The sequence below is a fragment of the Triplophysa dalaica genome, chromosome 5 (assembly GCF_015846415.1).
Source record: "Triplophysa dalaica isolate WHDGS20190420 chromosome 5, ASM1584641v1, whole genome shotgun sequence".
In the NCBI taxonomy this organism is placed as follows: domain Eukaryota; kingdom Metazoa; phylum Chordata; class Actinopteri; order Cypriniformes; family Nemacheilidae; genus Triplophysa; species Triplophysa dalaica.
Window position 1 is genome coordinate 14,498,417 of NC_079546.1, and position 19,123 is coordinate 14,517,539.

Consider the following 19,123-nt stretch of genomic DNA (forward strand, 5'->3'; position numbering starts at 1 on the left):
CAATCAAATTATCAATCAATATTATAAGGTCACAACATTTGAAAACAGTTCATTGTAATCTGAATTTCAGCAGGTACATTTTCTATGTCCAGGGCCGTATTTTATTTCCTGTGCTACTGTACACCTACCCCTCATTTCACACAGATGCCACATGGACCAATGAATGTAAACGTCCTTTGAGTGATGAACAAAATTTAGGTTTGAATATTGTCACTTGTTACAACTATTCTGCTGTTTTAAGTAAATAATTAGTTTGACCCTTGCTGTTGCCACATTTTTGCTTGCTGTTTTTTATTTAAGTAAATTGTGTTCATTTGTATCAATTATATAATGTTTGCACAAGTAAATAAAGACATACGGGGGAATTAAAATTCTTAATGCATAATTTTATGGTTGACTTTTGCACATAAACAAGATACATAATTTCTGTGAAGTCAGCTAATTTTAACAGGTTTTAATATAGTTTTAACATACAATCACAGAGCATTATATATGGTTATTATATGGCTTATGGTTATATGTTGACATATTTGCTATATGATAAAAATCACTTTATTATTATTATGTTTACATTAAGTGCAAAAAAAGTAAAAAATTTAAAATACAAAACTGGTGATTTCATTAGGCACTTGAAAGGTTTTCCACAAAACAGAATGACACAGGATAAGACAAACATGAGTGACTAGAAAAAATAACGGGGACACTCATGGAACAAATATAACACTATATTACAAATTACTTTACTATTGCTACAAAATCCATACTATTCTGCTGTATTTCTGTGGAATCATACAGCATATCCATGAGTACAAAAACAAATGCTACATCTTAAATGTTTTCTTACAGGTGTGAATGCTTATGAATAAAGGTATGTTTTGTTTCTGAGGTAGAGGTAAGTTTTTAGGGGTATTAATATATTAAAAAAATACATTTGACTGCTGTTCGAAAGTCACTTAAAAAAAATGAATGCAACAAACAGCCTTAATTTGAGATTCTCAAAATTTCAGCATTTAATTACTTATATTAACTAACAACAGTCCAGAAGTCTTTAAGCGGTTGTATTTATCGGGAGAAATTACATTGTTTTTTAGTGACAGTTGTTTTTAACAAAGTTTGGTAAAATACATTTGAACAAATACATAACCAATACACATAAAAACAATACACAATTGTTTAAAACATAATTGTTTAAAAGATTATAAAAATGAATGCATGTTTTAAGACATAAAAAGGTAATGGCTCAGATAATCATCATTTAATGTTTCGGCACTCTTCATTTTATAATCCATTTTACGTGATTTTTTTTAATATAAATTAAACAATAGATTTTATACACTATTTTGAAACATGAAAATTGCTATGCTGTTACAAAAATCAATTAAACAATAATTTCTTAGTGCATTTTTGGGAGATGTTCACAGTATTTGTTACATTTTGTAAATATACATATTCAGTAAACACCAATAGATATGGCCGATAAACATTAAAACATCTGCATCCTGAATTTTTTCATAATTAATTGTGTAACAACAATACATTTAATAAAAAGTAATTTTAAATGTTACTAAGTTGTTCATTCAGTGAACAAATTCAAATATATGAATTGAAGTTTGCAAGGGAGAATTCATACTTGTATTAAATGTGTCTCATGTACAGCTGCTTTGTAACAATGAAAATTGTAAAAAGCGCTATATAAATAAAGTTGAGTTGAGTTGAGGGAGGACACTATTATTCAATAATATCTGACCTTTCTATCAGTTACCTGATAAGGTACATTTCATACTAATGTTTTATTATTACACGATTTGATAAATATTGACGGGATTATAATTCGCAGTTCAGACATCATGGTACCATGTGGTAACATTTAAATCTAAAAAAGTCCTGGGAGTAAATGTTGATGTGCATACTGCATTTATAATATAGAAAACATAATTCAATTTGAAGACTTTCAAAGTCAAATAGGAATCCAAGCACTTGCCTGACGTTATAAGAGCTACATGTGCTACACATGAGCTACATATTGTATATACATGTATATACAAAAACAGTCCAACATAGCATCATGGTCCCTGTCTTTACGAGTTTTTATGATGAAGAAGCCTTTTCTTTGTCACTCTGAAAAAGTCTGAAAGACAAAAGGAATGTATTAGATTGATAATTTAAATCATAAAACTGAAATTATGAAACTATAACTATAACTATTACACTATACTTGGGTAAAAACTGCAGTAAAACTCAAGTTAAAATAAAAAAAAGCTCTTTTCACTGGAGTATTTCCCAGCCTTAAATTATTCCAATAGTAACAAAATAGGGATATTACTGATATATGTTTTTGGTCTGGTTATATGACTATTGGAAGGGCTGGTGGAAAATGTTTAAATTGTGAAGAAACAAATTGACTTGTAACCGCAGCATTACAAATTAGATTAAACACTTAAAAAGAAACATTTGTTTAAAAATGACGATGATCCCTTAGGATCTACTCTCTCACCTGTGATGTTGGCTTGTTTGCGTTTAACCCTCAAACTTGCAGTCATCCTCGTCTCTGGCTTGGTTCCTCTCAATTTATCTTTACTCCGCAGCTCCACATGTTTCTCTGTTGCAGTAGTTGCAGGTGAACCACCTCTAAACCTCGCCATACCAGCCCTCACGACACAGCTACGGTAGAACGCCGGCACATCCTGGCATGGCAGCTCCTCCCACTCAATGGAGCCAGGGGCCGGCTGGTCCCTCTGAAAGTCAAAGTTCCAGCGCTCCTTGGCAACTTCAACGCTCATGCAAAACAGCCTCTGAAAGTCCTGCTGCAACTGCTGATGGTCTACGGGACCAAAGAGGTTCCGACGGACCACTGCCACCTGAGGTTTAATGTCCACCTGCTCCTCCAGTGCCTCAAAATCACACTCGGCTTGTGTCACAGACATGTCCCTGGGTCAAAAGAAAGAAATTAAAGTTTTTGTTTAATGGATCTCAAATGTCATAATAAATGAACAGATAGTGTAATATTACTTGTGTGACTTTTATTGCTCATAACCCCATCGTAATTTGTCAGTATTTGAAAAAAGTCGATAAATAGATAAATTATTAATAAATTGTCAATTAAATACTAGTTTAAAATACATCAAATAGGAATGCATTGCATACATTCGAATAAACAATATGAATTAATAAAACATGAGACATTCCCTGCTAAACAGAATGTGGTACAATAAATGTTTACCTCGATTTTTTCATAATTGATGCAAGCCAAAATAATGTAAAATAATGAACACAGAAAGACAGTCAACGTACGTAATTCTATCCAACTATAGAGGCAAATGTTCACATAATTCCAGATTTGGCTTTGTATTTGCATGATAAACATTAAATCAACTAGTTAACTGACGAAACAATCAAAGACGTACATAAAATAACAACAAAGCAAACAAACTTAACTTTCACACGACCCCTCGTCATACAGTGTGAAATCTCAGGGAGAGTTGTTTACGTCGAAGAAGTGGGCGCAGCACTATCGAATTACCAGCACATTACACAACTACTGTACTACTACTAGTACACACACGCTCCAGTAAACATACCACTGATGTGTAGACGGAAAAATCATAGAAGATATTACCAGTTCTGATGAACGGTTAATAAAGATATGGTTAATATGCTTTGGATTACAACACTTAATCATGGTATTACCATAGTGCGTGTCTACTGTGCTGTTGTTGCTGTCAATGCACGAAGAAAAACATTATTGTGTTAATCAACTTACCATTGAGTGAAATCCGAGCACGTAGTAATCGAAATGCAACACGTACGCAGATTAAATAAACGTTTTTGTAAAAAGCACGACAAACCGCGACCCTCACAGACACATCGCGTCTCTTCTGCTCCGAGTTGTTTGTTATGATCGCGGGGACCGCCCCCTGTCACGTGTCCAGCGCAAAAGTTCACTTCTGCTCGACATAAACATCAACGTACGCGTTTACGTTCATTCAAATCGAGAATCACTTGCGCTTCATTAAAGAAAAAAAGGATGGCTTTGTAAAAGTAACGCTCCGTCGGTGGTTTCTTTAACTCTCTTTGCGCTGTGCTGTTTTTACGGGAAACTGGGTCAATGCCCCCCGCACACCCCCTCCACTTGACACACATTCAGTGTTTTGCTCGCGTCACCGTAGGAGCTGGCGCCGGTGTTGTACCGAAATCCGACTCCCCGGACAAATCATACTCCCCTCGCGTGCACGCGCCTTATTCACATTTGATAGGCGGAGTTAAGAGTTCTGTTTGCTGCGATTCTATTTCACTCTTCTAGCCCCAGGAATGAATGTGTAAATTAGTCGTTGTCAAAGTCCTAAAATCTACGATCACCAAGAGATGTTAAGCAATACTAAGGATTAAAGATGGGTCAAGTAAATAAACACACAACAGCATAGATCGATTGCTCGTGGAAACAATATCTTCAAGACCAACCGGACAATTTTACATGGATTATCACAGTAAAGGGATAGTAATGTTTTTTATGCAGACTAATTTGGATGCCCGATGTCATTTATTTGTGCACAACTTTGTTCCAAAACGTAATGTCACGATAATTCACACCGTCTTTCAAATAACTTTTAGGCTGATCCTTTACATTTCCTTTGATACTTGCATATGAATGTCATTTAAAAATACAAATATTCAATCATTGAAGTATAGAGAAATACATTTATTCAAGGTTATAATGTGCTCTTATAGAAGACGGTGTTAAAAATGCTTGTCAACGTTATACTGCCAAAATTCTTTCATTTATCTCTTTTTTCCCTTCTGTTACATTTTGTATGACCAATGAAATCACGATTAAAAGACAAAACAAATAGTTTTCAAGTGCCTTCTATTTTGATAATATTGAAAATGCGTTATGAGTTATGAAAATACAGAATATTGTATCAGGCTTTTTAACAAACCATTCTAGATTCCTCTATTTCTTTTCAGGTCAAAATATTCTATTCATTGTATGTTTTTCTAGCCTTTGTGTATTGTTAAAAAGCTGGAACAAGAAGCACTTCATTTCTTTAATATATCTTTGGTTGGTGGCCTCGTGACCATTAAGCTTTAGTTTTACTAGAACGAGTTTAATGGGGCAGAAAAATTTCCACAATTTTAAACTTACACTTGCCAAAAATGTACTTCCCTCTTAATCTCACTTTAATATTATCACAGGACCATCACATATAAGATACTGACACATCTTTATATAGAGGTTGTGTCTTTAAAAGCATTTGACTGTAGCTTCAATACAGCGGGTTTATTATAGGGGGTATAATTTCCACAGCAATAACCAATATACCAGTTGAAAATGTACTCCCCTCTTAATCTCACTTTAATATTATCACAGGCACGTCACATATAAGATACAAACACATCTTTATATAGAGGTTGAGTCTTTAAAAGCATTTGACTCTAGCTTCAATACAGTGGGTTTATTATAGGGGGTATAATTTCCACAACAATAACCAATATACCCGTTGAAAATGTACTCCCCTCTTAATCTCACTTTAATATTATCACAGGCACGTCACATATAAGATACTGACACATCTTTATATAGAGGTTGTGTCTTTAAAAGCATTTGACTGTAGCTTCAATATAGCAGGTTTATTATAGGGGGTATAATTTCCACAGCAATAACCAATATACCCGTTGAAAATGTACTCCCCTCTTAATCTCACTTTAATATTATCACAGGCACGTCACATATAAGATACAAACACATCTTTATATAGAGGTTGTGTCTTTAAAAGCATTTGACTGTAGCTTCAATACAGCGGGTTTATTATAGGGGGTATAATTTCCACAGCAATAACCAATATACCCGTTGAAAATGTACTCCCCTCTTAATCTCACTTTAATATTATCACAGGCACGTCACATATAAGATACAAACACATCTTTATATAGAGGTTGTGTCTTTAAAAGCATTTGACTGTAGCTTCAATACCGTGGGTTTATTATAGGGGGTATAATTTCCACAGCAATAACCAATATACCCGTTGAAAATGTACTCCCCTCTTAATCTCACTTTAATATTATCACAGGACCATCACATATAAGATACTGACATATCTTTATATAGAGGTTGTGTTTTTAAAAGCATTTGACTCTAGCTTCAATATAGCAGGTTTATTATAGGGGGTATAATTTCCACAGCAATAACCAATATACCCGTTGAAAATGTACTCCCCTCTTAATCTCACTTTAATATTATCACAGGCACGTCACATATAAGATACTGACACATCTTTATATAGAGGTTGAGTCTTTAAAAGCATTTGACTGTAGCTTCAATACAGTGGGTTTATTATAGGGGGTATAATTTCCACAGCAATAACCAATATACCCGTTGAAAATGTACTCCCCTCTTAATCTCACTTTAATATTATCACAGGCACGTCACATATAAGATACTGACACATCTTTATATAGAGGTTGAGTCTTTAAAAGCATTTGACTGTAGCTTCAATACAGTGGGTTTATTATAGGGGGTATAATTTCCACAGCAATAACCAATATACCCGTTGAAAATGTACTCCCCTCTTAATCTCACTTTAATATTATCACAGGCACGTCACATATAAGATACTGACACATCTTTATATAGAGGTTGTGTCTTTAAAAGCATTTGACTGTAGCTTCAATACAGTGGGTTTATTATAGGGGGTATAATTTCCACAACAATAACCAATATACCCGTGGAAAATGTACTCCCCTCTTAATCTCACTTTAATATTATCACAGGCACGTCACATATAAGATACTGACACATCTTTATATAGAGGTTGAGTCTTTAAAAGCATTTGACTGTAGCTTCAATACAGTGGGTTTATTATAGGGGGTATAATTTCCACAGCAATAACCAATATACCCGTTGAAAATGTACTCCCCTCTTAATCTCACTTTAATATTATCACAGGCACGTCACATATAAGATACTGACACATCTTTATATAGAGGTTGTGTCTTTAAAAGCATTTGACTGTAGCTTCAATACAGTGGGTTTATTATAGGGGGTATAATTTCCACAACAATAACCAATATACCCGTTGAAAATGTACTCCCCTCTTAATCTCACTTTAATATTATCACAGGCACGTCACATATAAGATACAGACACATCTTTATATAGAGGTTGAGTCTTTAAAAGCATTTGACTGTAGCTTCAATACAGTGGGTTTATTATAGGGGGTATAATTTCCACAACAATAACCAATATACCCGTTGAAAATGTACTCACCTCTTAATCTCACTTTAATATTATCACAGGCACGTCACATATAAGATACAAACACATCTTTATATAGAGGTTGTGTCTTTAAAAGCATTTGACTGTAGCTTCAATACAGCGGGTTTATTATAGGGGGTATAATTTCCACAGCAATAACCAATATACCCGTTGAAAATGTACTCCCCTCTTAATCTCACTTTAATATTATCACAGGCACGTCACATATAAGATACAAACACATCTTTATATAGAGGTTGTGTCTTTAAAAGCATTTGACTGTAGCTTCAATACAGTGGGTTTATTATAGGGGGTATAATTTCCACAGCAATAACCAATATACCCGTTGAAAATGTACTCCCCTCTTAATCTCACTTTAATATTATCACAGGACCATCACATATAAGATACTGACATATCTTTATATAGAGGTTGTGTTTTTAAAAGCATTTGACTCTAGCTTCAATATAGCAGGTTTATTATAGGGGGTATAATTTCCACAGCAATAACCAATATACCCGTTGAAAATGTACTCCCCTCTTAATCTCACTTTAATATTATCACAGGCACGTCACATATAAGATACTGACACATCTTTATATAGAGGTTGAGTCTTTAAAAGCATTTGACTGTAGCTTCAATACAGTGGGTTTATTATAGGGGGTATAATTTCCACAGCAATAACCAATATACCCGTTGAAAATGTACTCCCCTCTTAATCTCACTTTAATATTATCACAGGCACGTCACATATAAGATACTGACACATCTTTATATAGAGGTTGTGTCTTTAAAAGCATTTGACTGTAGCTTCAATACAGTGGGTTTATTATAGGGGGTATAATTTCCACAACAATAACCAATATACCCGTTGAAAACGTACTCCCCTCTTAATCTCACTTTAATATTATCACAGGACCATCACATATAAGATACTGACACATCTTTATATAGAGGTTGAGTCTTTAAAAGCATTTGACTCTAGCTTCAATACAGTGGCTTTATTATAGGGGGTATAATTTCCACAGCAATAACCAATATACCCGTTGAAAATGTACTCCCCTCTTAATCTCACTTTAATATTATCACAGGACCATCACATATAAGATACAGACACATCTTTATATAGAGGTTGAGTCTATAAAAGCATTTGACTGTAGCTTCAATATAGCAGGTTTATTATAGGGGGTATAATTTCCACAACAATAACCAATATACCCGTTGAAAACGTACTCCCCTCTTAATCTCACTTTAATATTATCACAGGCACGTCACATATAAGATACTGACACATCTTTATATAGAGGTTGAGTCTTTAAAAGCATTTGACTGTAGCTTCAATACAGTGGCTTTATATAGAGGTAGTGTCTTTATGACAAGCTAGACTCTAGCTTCAATATATATATCATAACTTACTTTATATAATTAAAAATAAAATAATATAACAACCAAATATTACTACATTACAATGTACATTAAGTATTTCTACTGAAAAATGTAAGCATAATATAATTTCAATATATGCAAATGTAAAATTCAAATATAATAGAATTATACAGTATTTTTAACTGTATTTCAACTACAAAATATTTTTGTTTCGTAAGGGGCCACTAGAACTGATGGAATCTGAACACATTGTTTTCCGTTTGCTTTCATGACAACTATTTATTGATTGCTGAACAATTGTTGTCTCTTTTGTAGTGTAACAATAATCATTAATAACAAATACATTTACAAAAACGAAAAATTTGAGACACTGAACACAACTTACTATAAATTACTAAGGGTCTTGAAAACATTTTAGACTTTTTTAAATGTAAAAGCAATATGATGATTTATTTCTACAAGTTACTTCCAACAGGCTGGGCAGATGAAGCTTGACACCTTCACTGATGTTTTTGCACAGACAGTGTGGAACCAGCGTGGGCACACATCACAGCCAATCTAAACATATTGGCAATTAAATCAATTTTAAAATGTAAACAAGCATACATTCAAAATTATTCATTACTCTAAGAGCAATTTTTGCTATAAAAAAAATTGCTTGAAACAGAAGAAATTTTAAATTGTGTTTGAAACGGAAGAACGTCTATACTTACCCAATCACTTCCAGTATTGTGTTCCCCACAGAAGTAACACAAGTCCTTTAAGTTATCTGATGAACAATAGCATCAGGGTAGATAAGGGTGTAAGATGCACAACATTTACTTTTAATACATTACAGTTAATACATATTTACAAGATAGGTGCGAGACCAGAGTGTTTACCTGTTTTCTCCAGGAGGCAAGTTGCAATATTCATCCTTAGATCTTCCACACCATCTTGAGATGCAGAAAATTCAATGGGCTTTTCCTCAAGGACACATTCGGCAAACTAGATTAAAAGGGTAAAGGATTAACAGATAAGGTGTTTCTAAAGCAAAATGTTATGTCTATCATTGTTTGCAGTTGAGAGCGAAAAAACGTTTTATACAGTTATCAAAATTGAGGATACATCTTTGTTTCTCAAGTTGTAAGTACTGACACATTTGGGATAATCTTATTCAGGGTTGTGTTTTCTAATATGTTTTTTACTTATATTGTGACTTACACACAAAAACAACATAAAAAGCTGTTAAAGCTTTTTTGTCAACAATATACAATCAGTTTTATTTTCAATGCTTACCTTTAAGACAAAGGCCCCACATGAAGAGCAATCACTTTGCAGTGGGTGTGGGAGTGTGCCACACACCCATCTGGATATATGAAATCCTTTTTGCCTCATGAATGATCTGTAACAATTTGGAAAGAACACTCAAGAGTAAAAGAGTGCTTAGCATTTTTATTTACTTATTTTGCTACTCTGGGGCCTTGCAACACATCATGTATATGTGATGCAATCTGGGAAAAACCCAACACGTGATTTTTTACATATTTCAGATAACCATTACACCATACCATATGAAAGTTGGGTTCCAGCCCTTTCCAAAATTGTTTTTATTTAGTTGATACCTTGTAGATAACAAAAGTTCCCTTGCTTGTGGGTAAGTCAACTTTGTGTTAAGACATAAGACTTAAGAATCTATCATCTCTAATCCTACTTTTAGAAGGCCAATGAACTGTATTAGAAAGATCTTGCTAGGAAAATTGCACATTGTAAAAAGCGCTATATAAATAAAATAAAATTGACTTGAATTGAAATTGGCGAAAGGGTGTGCATGCAAGTCCTATGCATCTGGTATAAAGGAAGATGGCGTGCCCATTTAAGGAGAGCAAATTATTGGTAGTGATGCAAATTTCTGTTGTTTGTGATGGACATGTTCTCTGAACTATGGATCATCCTGTATCAAGTATGTGTTCTGATAACATTACAGAAGTTGCTCAGATGAGCAGCAGCTCCGACAGCTTCAGAGCTGACAAGCAGGAAATGTGCATTGATACACCTTCATTTTACAGCTATTTGGTTGCTTTGATATTTGAACTGTCTTTGTAGGGTTAAGTGAGGGAATGCTGTGGGCAAGTTAATGAGTTTTAATGATGTGCTGTTGCTGGAACTGTCATTTGTTGGGCAAAAAGTTCATAGTTTTCCATTTATTTCAGTAACAGACATTGGAAAGGGATTCCTGCTTACTAGTTAGTGATTGTGTTATGAATTGATCTCAGTACTGTTTTCAAGGAAATCTGTGTATTATAGTCATTTTAAAATGAGACAACTAACTGAATACAAACTGGACTATAGTAACTGAATAAGATATAACAGTTAAAGGTTTGTACTGATTGTTGTAGTTGTAATTCTGTTTTACAGTTCAAAGAAAATTGTGAGATGGTTCATAATCGTGTGTTTGCAATCAACAAAACTGTAATTTCATGATTATTACAAATTTCACATTACTAGCACAGAAGGATGGATTACCTTGTCACATCCTGGCATCTATTTAGGTTGTTTTGACTCTCCCCCATAGGATCCAGATATAGAGCCCTCTTCTCTTGCGGGATCATGACCTTAATATATGAGCTCACATTACAAAGGTAAATACAGAAAACAGCCAAACCAACCTTAACATTGGCTATGCTTCAACGGCATGTATTAATTGATAGAGAAAAGCATCATGTTTAATTGTTATAGAAACACAAGAGCATAACAGGTAGTAAGCAAAAAATAATACTGTTAGAGTCCAGTGATGGCAGTGATTAATGATTCCTATAATGTATTTATAGTCCCGTGGATCCATCTGAAAATTCAAGAGGTACATTTCATATAACCTCCCAGACATCCATCTACCAATCAATGATTAAATTTCTCTAATTAATTTTTAATGTTTCTGTTGGTATAAAATGTAATAGAAGACATCATGCTATTCACCAACCTTAACTTTTGCCCGCTTGTGTATCCAGATGTTACTCATCTCATAACTGTCAATGCTGGCAGCTCTGTCCTGTGAACTCTCATTAAATTTTCGTACCAAGATGTAGACAAAGGCATTCATGACCTGGTAGAAATAAAATATATATTTAAAATATAATGTATATAGATTATTTTCAGTTTATCTGAATTCAATCTGTGTTTAGGTAAAATTATGTTTTTTCTGTGAACTAGTAACAAACAAAAACATTTTTTCTATTTGTATTCATTTGTAGAAAATGAATTCTGGTGGAAATATAAAAAAAAGATGCTCTGTATTTTTTCAGACATCACATACTAAATAGAATACAAGTTCATAATCACTTTTAAGCAGTACAACAGTAATACTGGTACATGAATTTTCTAAATAAAGATTTGTGAATAAATTATTAAAAACATCCTTTAAGCTGGACCAAGTCTACCTCACTTTCCAGTTCCATTGTGGGTGCAGTCCGATGTATATCAGCATAGAACAATTTGAATGGCCCTATTTTTGCAAGGAGAACATTTACGTTTTTCCCCTTCCAGGCCTCTCTCACACCTATGAAAAAAAGACTGATATGATGCAGGTAAAATAAAGGTACTGTATGTCTCATACTAAGGTTTATTTTCATAGTTAAATAAGGGGGTAAGAGAGAAAATAACCTGAAGTTACATGCCTATTATGCAAGGAAACACCAAACGGTTCAAAAAATTATATTTTACCAATTACTTTAAATACAATGCCACATACTATGCTATGTGTTCGATGTATAAAATACATACATGTTTCTATGTTAATACCGGATATTGGAGTCTTCGGAGCTAAGCTGGCATTAGAGGCAGGAGATATTTGGAGACGAGACTTTGGCACTGATTTGACAGATGAGGACAAACAGCCACGATCAGGAGAGTTTGGCGCTGATTTGACAGATGATGACAGACAGCCATGATCAGGAGACTTTGGCGCTGATTTGACAGATGAGGACAGACAGCCATGATCAGGAGTCTGTGGTGCTGAGCTGAGTGGTAAGGATAGACAGCCAAGATCAGGAGTCTGTGGCGTTGAACTGAGTGGTGAGGATAGAGAGCAAAGATCAGGAGACTTTGGCGCTGATTTGACAGATGAGGACAGACAGCCACGATCAGGAGTCTGTGGTGCTGAGCTGAGTGGTAAGGATAGACAGCCAAGATCAGGAGTCTGTGGCTTTAGGCTGAGTGGGGAGGATAGAGAGCCACGATCAGGAGTCTGTGGTGCTGAGCTGATTGGTGAGGAATGATGGCCACAACCAGGAATCTGTGGTGCTGGGGTCTGTTGAGAGCTGATAGGTCTTCCTTTAATTTGAGAGATAGTTGAGGGTTTCTGTATTTTGTGAGGGACTCTAGGACTCTCTTCACAATATGGCTTCAGATGGTCGATGTTTATTTTGGGTATCTTCACACCCATTCCATTTTCAAGGTCAGCACTCTTTCCTTCTAATGAAGTGATGGTGAAAGGACCAAGGAAGTTTGCGTCAAGTTTTCCACCTTTACGCTGTTTGGTTCTGACATTCTGTCTCCACACTTTGTCACCGACTTTAAATTTTGAAATTAATGATTGACACTTTTTTTGTATCTTTTTTTGGGATTTTTTGATGTTTTCCCCAGCCTCAAGTAATGTTTCACTGAGCTTTATTGCAGACTCTGTCACTTTTTCCACAGATATTGTTTCTTCCATACTGTGGTTGATCTAAACAAGGCAAATAAATAATGACAGGATTTTCATTTTATTGTAAAATATCCCTTAAGGAACTTTTTTTGTGATTCACAAATTTCTAAGTTAATAAAGAACTTTCAATATAAAATTAATAAGTCAATGATCACATGATCTCCTAGATTTCACAGATGGAGTCACGTACACATACACAGATTAAAGACTTAATGTCTATTAAAGACTTACTTGAAATGTATACATAATAAAGACTCAATAAAACTAATAAGACCTACTTACCATTCAGGAAACTACATTAATATACATCGGGGAAAAAAGTATTTGACACATCAGAATTTTTATCAGTAAGGGGATTTCTAAGTGGGCTATTGACACAAAATGTCCACCAGATAAAGCCATCAAGCCAAATATTGAATTCATACAAAGAAATCAGAACATTTAAGTATACAAGTTCAGTCATAATAAGTAAAGTCAAATGATACAGGGAATAAGTATTGAACACATGAAGGTAACAAGGTGCAAAATGGCATAGAAAGCCAGGAGATCACCCGAAATCTGTCAGTATTGAGAGAGAAACCCTGCCCCCTATCAGTACTAATTGATATCAGCTGCTTGAGTCCTAATTGATGGTATATAAAGGTTTCTAATTACCTAGGAGGCACACAGGAAAGACTTCATGATGGGTAAAAGCAAAGAATGCTCTGTAGATCGTTGTAATCTTATCGTTGAAAAGCATTTTGATGTGAATGGTTATAGGTGCATTTTCAGAATGCTGAATGTTCCTGTGAGCACTGTGGGGGCCATTATCCGGAAATTGAAAGAGCATCAGTTCACCATAAACCGGCCACGATCAGGTGCTACAAGTATGATCCCTGTCCGAGGAGTCCAAAGATTCATCAGGAGAGTTCTCCAAGAGCCAAGAACCACTCGGGCAGAACTTCAGGTAGACCTTGCATCAGCAGGTACTGTTGTTTCAAAGAAAACTACCAGCAATGCACTGAACCGCAATGGCATCCATGCACGCTCACCACGCAAGACTCCATTGCTGAACAAAAAGCATGTTGAGGCTCGGTTTATAGCCTGTGGATTATTGGGAGACTATAGTATGGTCAGATGAAAGCAAAACTTAACTTTTTGGCAGTCATTCTACACACCATGTTTGGAGAAGAAATGGCACTGCCCACCACCCCAAGAACACCACACCAACAGTTAAGTTTGGGGGTGGAAGCATCATGGTTTGGGGCTGCTTTTCAGCAAGGGGTACTGGCAGACTTCATATTATTGAAGGGAGGATGAATGGAGAAATGTACCGGGACATTCTGGATAAAACTCTGCTGCCATCTACCAGAAAGCTGAATATGAAAAGAGTGTGGGCAATGATCACAAACACAAGGCCAAGGACACAATGAAGTGGTTTCAAAGAAAGAAAATCAAGCTTCTGGAATGGCCCAGTTAATCACCTGACCTAAATCCCATAGAAAATCTATGGAGAGAACTGAAGATCAAAGTTCTTAAAAGAAGCACAAGGAACCATCAAGATTTAGAGACCATTTGTGTGGAAGAATGGGCAGAATCACTCCTGAGCAATGCAGAGACTGGTCTCTCCATACAAGAGCCGTCTAGAAGCTGTAATCACCAACAAAAGCATTTCTACAAAGTATTAAATAAAGTGTGTTCAATACTTATTCTCTGCGTCATTTCACTTTATTATGACTGACTTGTATACTTAAATGTTCTGATTTCTTTGTATCAATTCAATATTTGGCTTGATGGCTATATCTGGTGGAAATTTCGTGTCAATAGCCCACTTAGAAATCCCCTTACTGATAAAAATGCTGATGTGTCAAATCCTTTTCCCTGCTGTAAATAACCAATTAAAATTCAATGGATTTACATTACCCTGTAGTGCTCTGGAATCTCACTGGGATAACGGGCCTCTCTCCCAAACATCAAAAAGTAAGGTGAGAACTTTGTTGTCATTTGTTTTTTTGTGCGTATAGCAAACATGACAGCATCGAGATGCCTATCCCAGTTCTTTGGCTGGTCCTTGACAAGCTTGCAGAGTGCTCTGATTTTTGAACATGGTTTAATATAAAACAAGATACATTAAAAGCAATAATAACAGTTTAAGTTAATATTACTTGTCTATTTGCTAAATGAAACACAGGCAGAGGCCTACTAACAAATTAATTTTAAACTTAAAGTCATTATGCACAATTTAAATATTTCACAAGATACCTTTGTATGGTAGCATTCATTCGTTCCACAAGACCGTTTGTCTGCGGATGATAGGGTGCACATAAGGACCGCTGGATGTTAAGCACACTGCACACATGTCTGTTTAGCTACAAACAGGAAAATTATTTTTAGTTATTGTTCTGAAGCATGAAGATGATATTAATTTGTTCATATTAAAACTTGCCTGATTCACAAATTCTGTCCCCTGATCTGTTAGCACTCTTTTTGGAGCTTCAAACTGATGCACAAAATTTATCAAACACTGGGTCACTTCTATGGCAGACTTGGATTTCAAAGGATAGGCCTGGGGCCACTTTGTAAGGTAATCAATAATGACACAGATATACTGATTTCCATTATCTGTTAAAGTCAACTTTCCAATGAGATCCATCCCTAAGAGCTCAAAGGGCTGATTAACCTAAAGCAAATTTAAACCAAAAACAAAAACAAATTGTTATTATATCTTGAGACAGTATAATGTTATTTCAAACACCTTAAATATGACCCATTCAATATACTTAACATATTGTGGCGTAAAGAAAATAATACATACCACAATAGGCGTGTATGCAGTCCCCTCTTTTACGGAGGTACTACTGGCTTGGCATTGGCCACACTGTGCCACCTTTTAAAAACATACACAGATATGAGGCTTCAATTAAACTATTGATTTAAAATGTGTTCGTTTTAAATCGTATAAACAAAGAAATATAAATCACAGTGAAATATTACAATGAAGCTACTTAAAAGAATGGTAACTTAGGTTAGTACCCATTTGTCAATATCCTGAGACATGCCAGGCCAATAAAATCTTTTTGAAATGGCATCTCTTGTTTTGTTTTGCCCCGTATGTGCTCCAATGTCGCTGTTATGAAACTCAGCAAATATTCTGTTGGCCTCTTCTATCCCAAGCACAACTTCTGTTTTGATTGCTTTGGGAGTCGATTTGTAGCGGACATAGTACAATTTGCCATCTATGACAAAAAAAATTTACACATAATATAGTTATTCAACATATATATGCAAGATACATAATACACATACTATACATACACATACTGTACAGATTAAGTTATGGTAACCCTTGTGGTGAACAGAGATGAAAGTGTGTCACAACTCTGTTTTTCAAATGCTCTACGATGAATAGTGAGAAGAGTCTGGCTGCAGACATGAAGCACTCTCAGGCGCGCATGCGCACTCGGACACATGCACCTTTACAAATATAAGGTGTGACCCAAATGACATACTATGCACTATGCACTTAAAATATGGCATTTGAGGCTCCATCTTAAGCATTTTTCGAATTGGGATGGCCTTACAATCGGTCTTAAAATGCAGCCTTCAAAGAACGCATACCCTACTAATACTAATTTATGTTTGTCATAAAGACTTTTAATGAAAGTATTTATTTATTAATAACGTCCTACAACGAAGCATGCATGTGCTACATATACACGTCTGTGCATATCACTGTATATTTAGTACAATAGCACTGTATAGTTGCATTAACAAAACTTAATTGATGTTAGTTATTGTATATGCACTCCAATTACACTTTGGTACTGTTTCAATTTAATTTCGTTATCAAGCTTAGTACTTAAACAAGAGCTTTAAAAAAGCGAAATCTGAATTCACCCTTCACAAAATAACTGTTTTAAGCATGGATAGTCAACCATCATCGAAGATATTACAAACGATTAAAGTGGCTTTCATAATAAGGCCTACCTTCAATTTCAAAAAGGTTAGCTTTTTTGCGAAATGAGTTTTTTTCATTCTTGCAGAGTCCATCGGGGTATTTGCCGTGGCATTTATAAGACACAATCTGCTGGTAGATAACTGGATCCATGTTTAAACATGCCAATTTACAAAAAGCAAAATCTGCTAAATTGACCCAAGCGTCAATGAGGACGTGATTGTCACGTGCAGAATGCGTTGTAGTAAGTGCGCAAGGGATAGGACACGTGCATGACGTAGATTACACAAACATACAGTGGATGATTACAAAGTAATTATCACGTAGTAACTAAATCCCCTTTATATAAATTTAATAGTATTGATGTAACCTTAAAAATAAAATGATCGAAAAAAACATCATTCCTTTGGAAGGTGTAATCGATATAATTGTGGTGATTTTACTGACCACGTAAAACCACCGCATTGAAGCTAAAGATTCCTTTAATGGCTTCGTTAAGATGTGTCCGTTACGGATATGACTTGCCCAGAGCCGATCGTTCCGATACGCAAACTACGCAAGTTGCTTAGGACCCCTGCACCAACCCTGCCCCTCGAGAACCGAATGAAAAACACTTTAGTGTAAACAAGACGCGTATTCAACTTTCTGGCTCCGGAGTGTTATGTTACAAACTTTACAGAATTCTTTGAAAAAAATGTAATTCTTAATTTATTTAATAAACTGTGACACATTTGGACATCATGCAGCGCGAACAGGTGATGATGACGACCTCCGCATAATGATAATGAGTCTTTTCATTTGGCCATGGCAAAACGAAGCTATCCGTCTGTAATGGAACAACGTGAAGGAAAATAACAAGAAGGCGTACTATATTTTGTACTATTATTAAGTGTTATTTAGTTTTGCCAACTTATGCAGTTAAAAGTTTTACAAATTCAGTATTTGTTCACTACCATAGTTGGTTTCACTCTGGACGTTCGATTATCGTAAATTTAGGGACCGTCTCCAAAGCCACATTAATTATCTAACTTCAAATGCATTTACAGGGAATGACTTCAGTCGCTTAACAAGCTGTACAATATTCATGTGAGTCACAGCTATAATGCACATCACTGCAAACTAATGTATTTAGTTTGCCCATGCAAATTCTTGTGTCATCACATATAGATTATTATTTATGTGTTTTATATATGAATGTTAAGTTTTCTTGCGTGTACTATAATGATATTTTTTTATTTTGTTACTCACTCAATGGATAGTAAAAACTAGATGGTTCCATAGTCACATGCTACTATACGTGAAGGATTATTTACATGTGAATCAAAATGTGAATTAAATTTTATACTTAATTACTGTAATGTTTTTGTCTTTAAGTCTTATTTCATTTGAGTATTTGCATTGATTTATTATTTTCTTTTCTTTAATTTTCAGTTCCCTTTCTGTCTGTCTCTCGACGTTGTGTCGTGAACGACAGAAGGGGTTCGCCCCAGAGAACCAATCAACTCTGACCTCTATAGAAAAGGCCAATGAAATTTGGCTAATGAATGTCCATCACAATTGCATGCCCATCACAAAGGTTTATATAGGGCCACCTGACATCTAGGATGTGCCTGTGGTTATATTAATCTGAAGCACAACCTCTATATAAAGATGTGTCAGTATTTTATATGTGATGTGCCTGTGATAATATTAAAGTGAGATTAAGAGGGGAGTACATTATTAACGGGTATATTGGTTATTGCTGTGGAAATTATACCCCTATAATAAAGCCACTGTATTGAAGCTAGAGTCAAATGCTTTTAAAGACACAACCTCTATATAAAGATGTGTCAGTATCTTATATGTGACGTGCCTGTGATAATATTAAAGTGAG

The 19,123-nt window shown here is 35.1% G+C and overlaps 2 protein-coding genes across 2 annotated transcripts; both read right to left on the bottom strand.

Moving 5' to 3' along the window:
- Positions 1 to 369: 369 nt before the first annotated feature.
- cdkn1d (cyclin-dependent kinase inhibitor 1D) lies at positions 370 to 4,198 on the bottom strand. The gene is made up of 3 exons (XM_056747593.1): positions 3,761 to 4,198; positions 2,495 to 2,928; positions 370 to 2,128 (listed from the first exon to the last, which is right to left on the bottom strand). Exons 2-3 carry the CDS (start codon positions 2,922 to 2,924, stop codon positions 2,079 to 2,081), a joined length of 480 nt encoding a protein of 159 aa, XP_056603571.1. The 5' UTR covers positions 2,925 to 2,928; positions 3,761 to 4,198; the 3' UTR covers positions 370 to 2,078.
- A 4,704-nt stretch (positions 4,199 to 8,902) lies between these two features.
- On the bottom strand, positions 8,903 to 17,405 carry LOC130421016 (uncharacterized). The gene is made up of 15 exons (XM_056748648.1): positions 17,283 to 17,405; positions 16,329 to 16,531; positions 16,111 to 16,182; positions 15,742 to 15,975; positions 15,558 to 15,664; positions 15,219 to 15,387; positions 12,395 to 13,337; positions 12,052 to 12,170; positions 11,595 to 11,717; positions 11,394 to 11,459; positions 11,141 to 11,229; positions 9,914 to 10,019; positions 9,517 to 9,622; positions 9,349 to 9,404; positions 8,903 to 9,193 (listed from the first exon to the last, which is right to left on the bottom strand). Exons 1-15 carry the CDS (start codon positions 17,401 to 17,403, stop codon positions 9,098 to 9,100), a joined length of 2,610 nt encoding a protein of 869 aa, XP_056604626.1. The 5' UTR covers positions 17,404 to 17,405; the 3' UTR covers positions 8,903 to 9,097.
- Between the last annotated feature and the right edge of the window lie 1,718 nt (positions 17,406 to 19,123).

What these genes read in the sequence shown, in the direction of transcription:
- cdkn1d (XM_056747593.1), bottom strand. Translation starts at nt 2,924, where the DNA reads ATGTCTGTGACACAAGCCGAGTGTGATTTTGAGGCACTGGAGGAGCAG. An exon ending in CAAACAAGCCAACATCACAG is followed by an intron (nt 2,129 to 2,494) that starts GTGAGAGAGTAG and finishes TTTGTCTTTCAG; the next exon opens with ACTTTTTCAGAGTGACAAAG.
- LOC130421016 (XM_056748648.1), bottom strand. Translation starts at nt 17,403, where the DNA reads ATGGATCCAGTTATCTACCAGCAGATTGTGTCTTATAAATGCCACGGC. An exon ending in CTCAGGATATTGACAAATGG is followed by an intron (nt 16,183 to 16,328) that starts GTACTAACCTAA and finishes TGTTTTTAAAAG; the next exon opens with GTGGCACAGTGTGGCCAATG. An exon ending in GCCATCACTGGACTCTAACA is followed by an intron (nt 11,230 to 11,393) that starts GTATTATTTTTT and finishes TCATATATTAAG; the next exon opens with GTCATGATCCCGCAAGAGAA.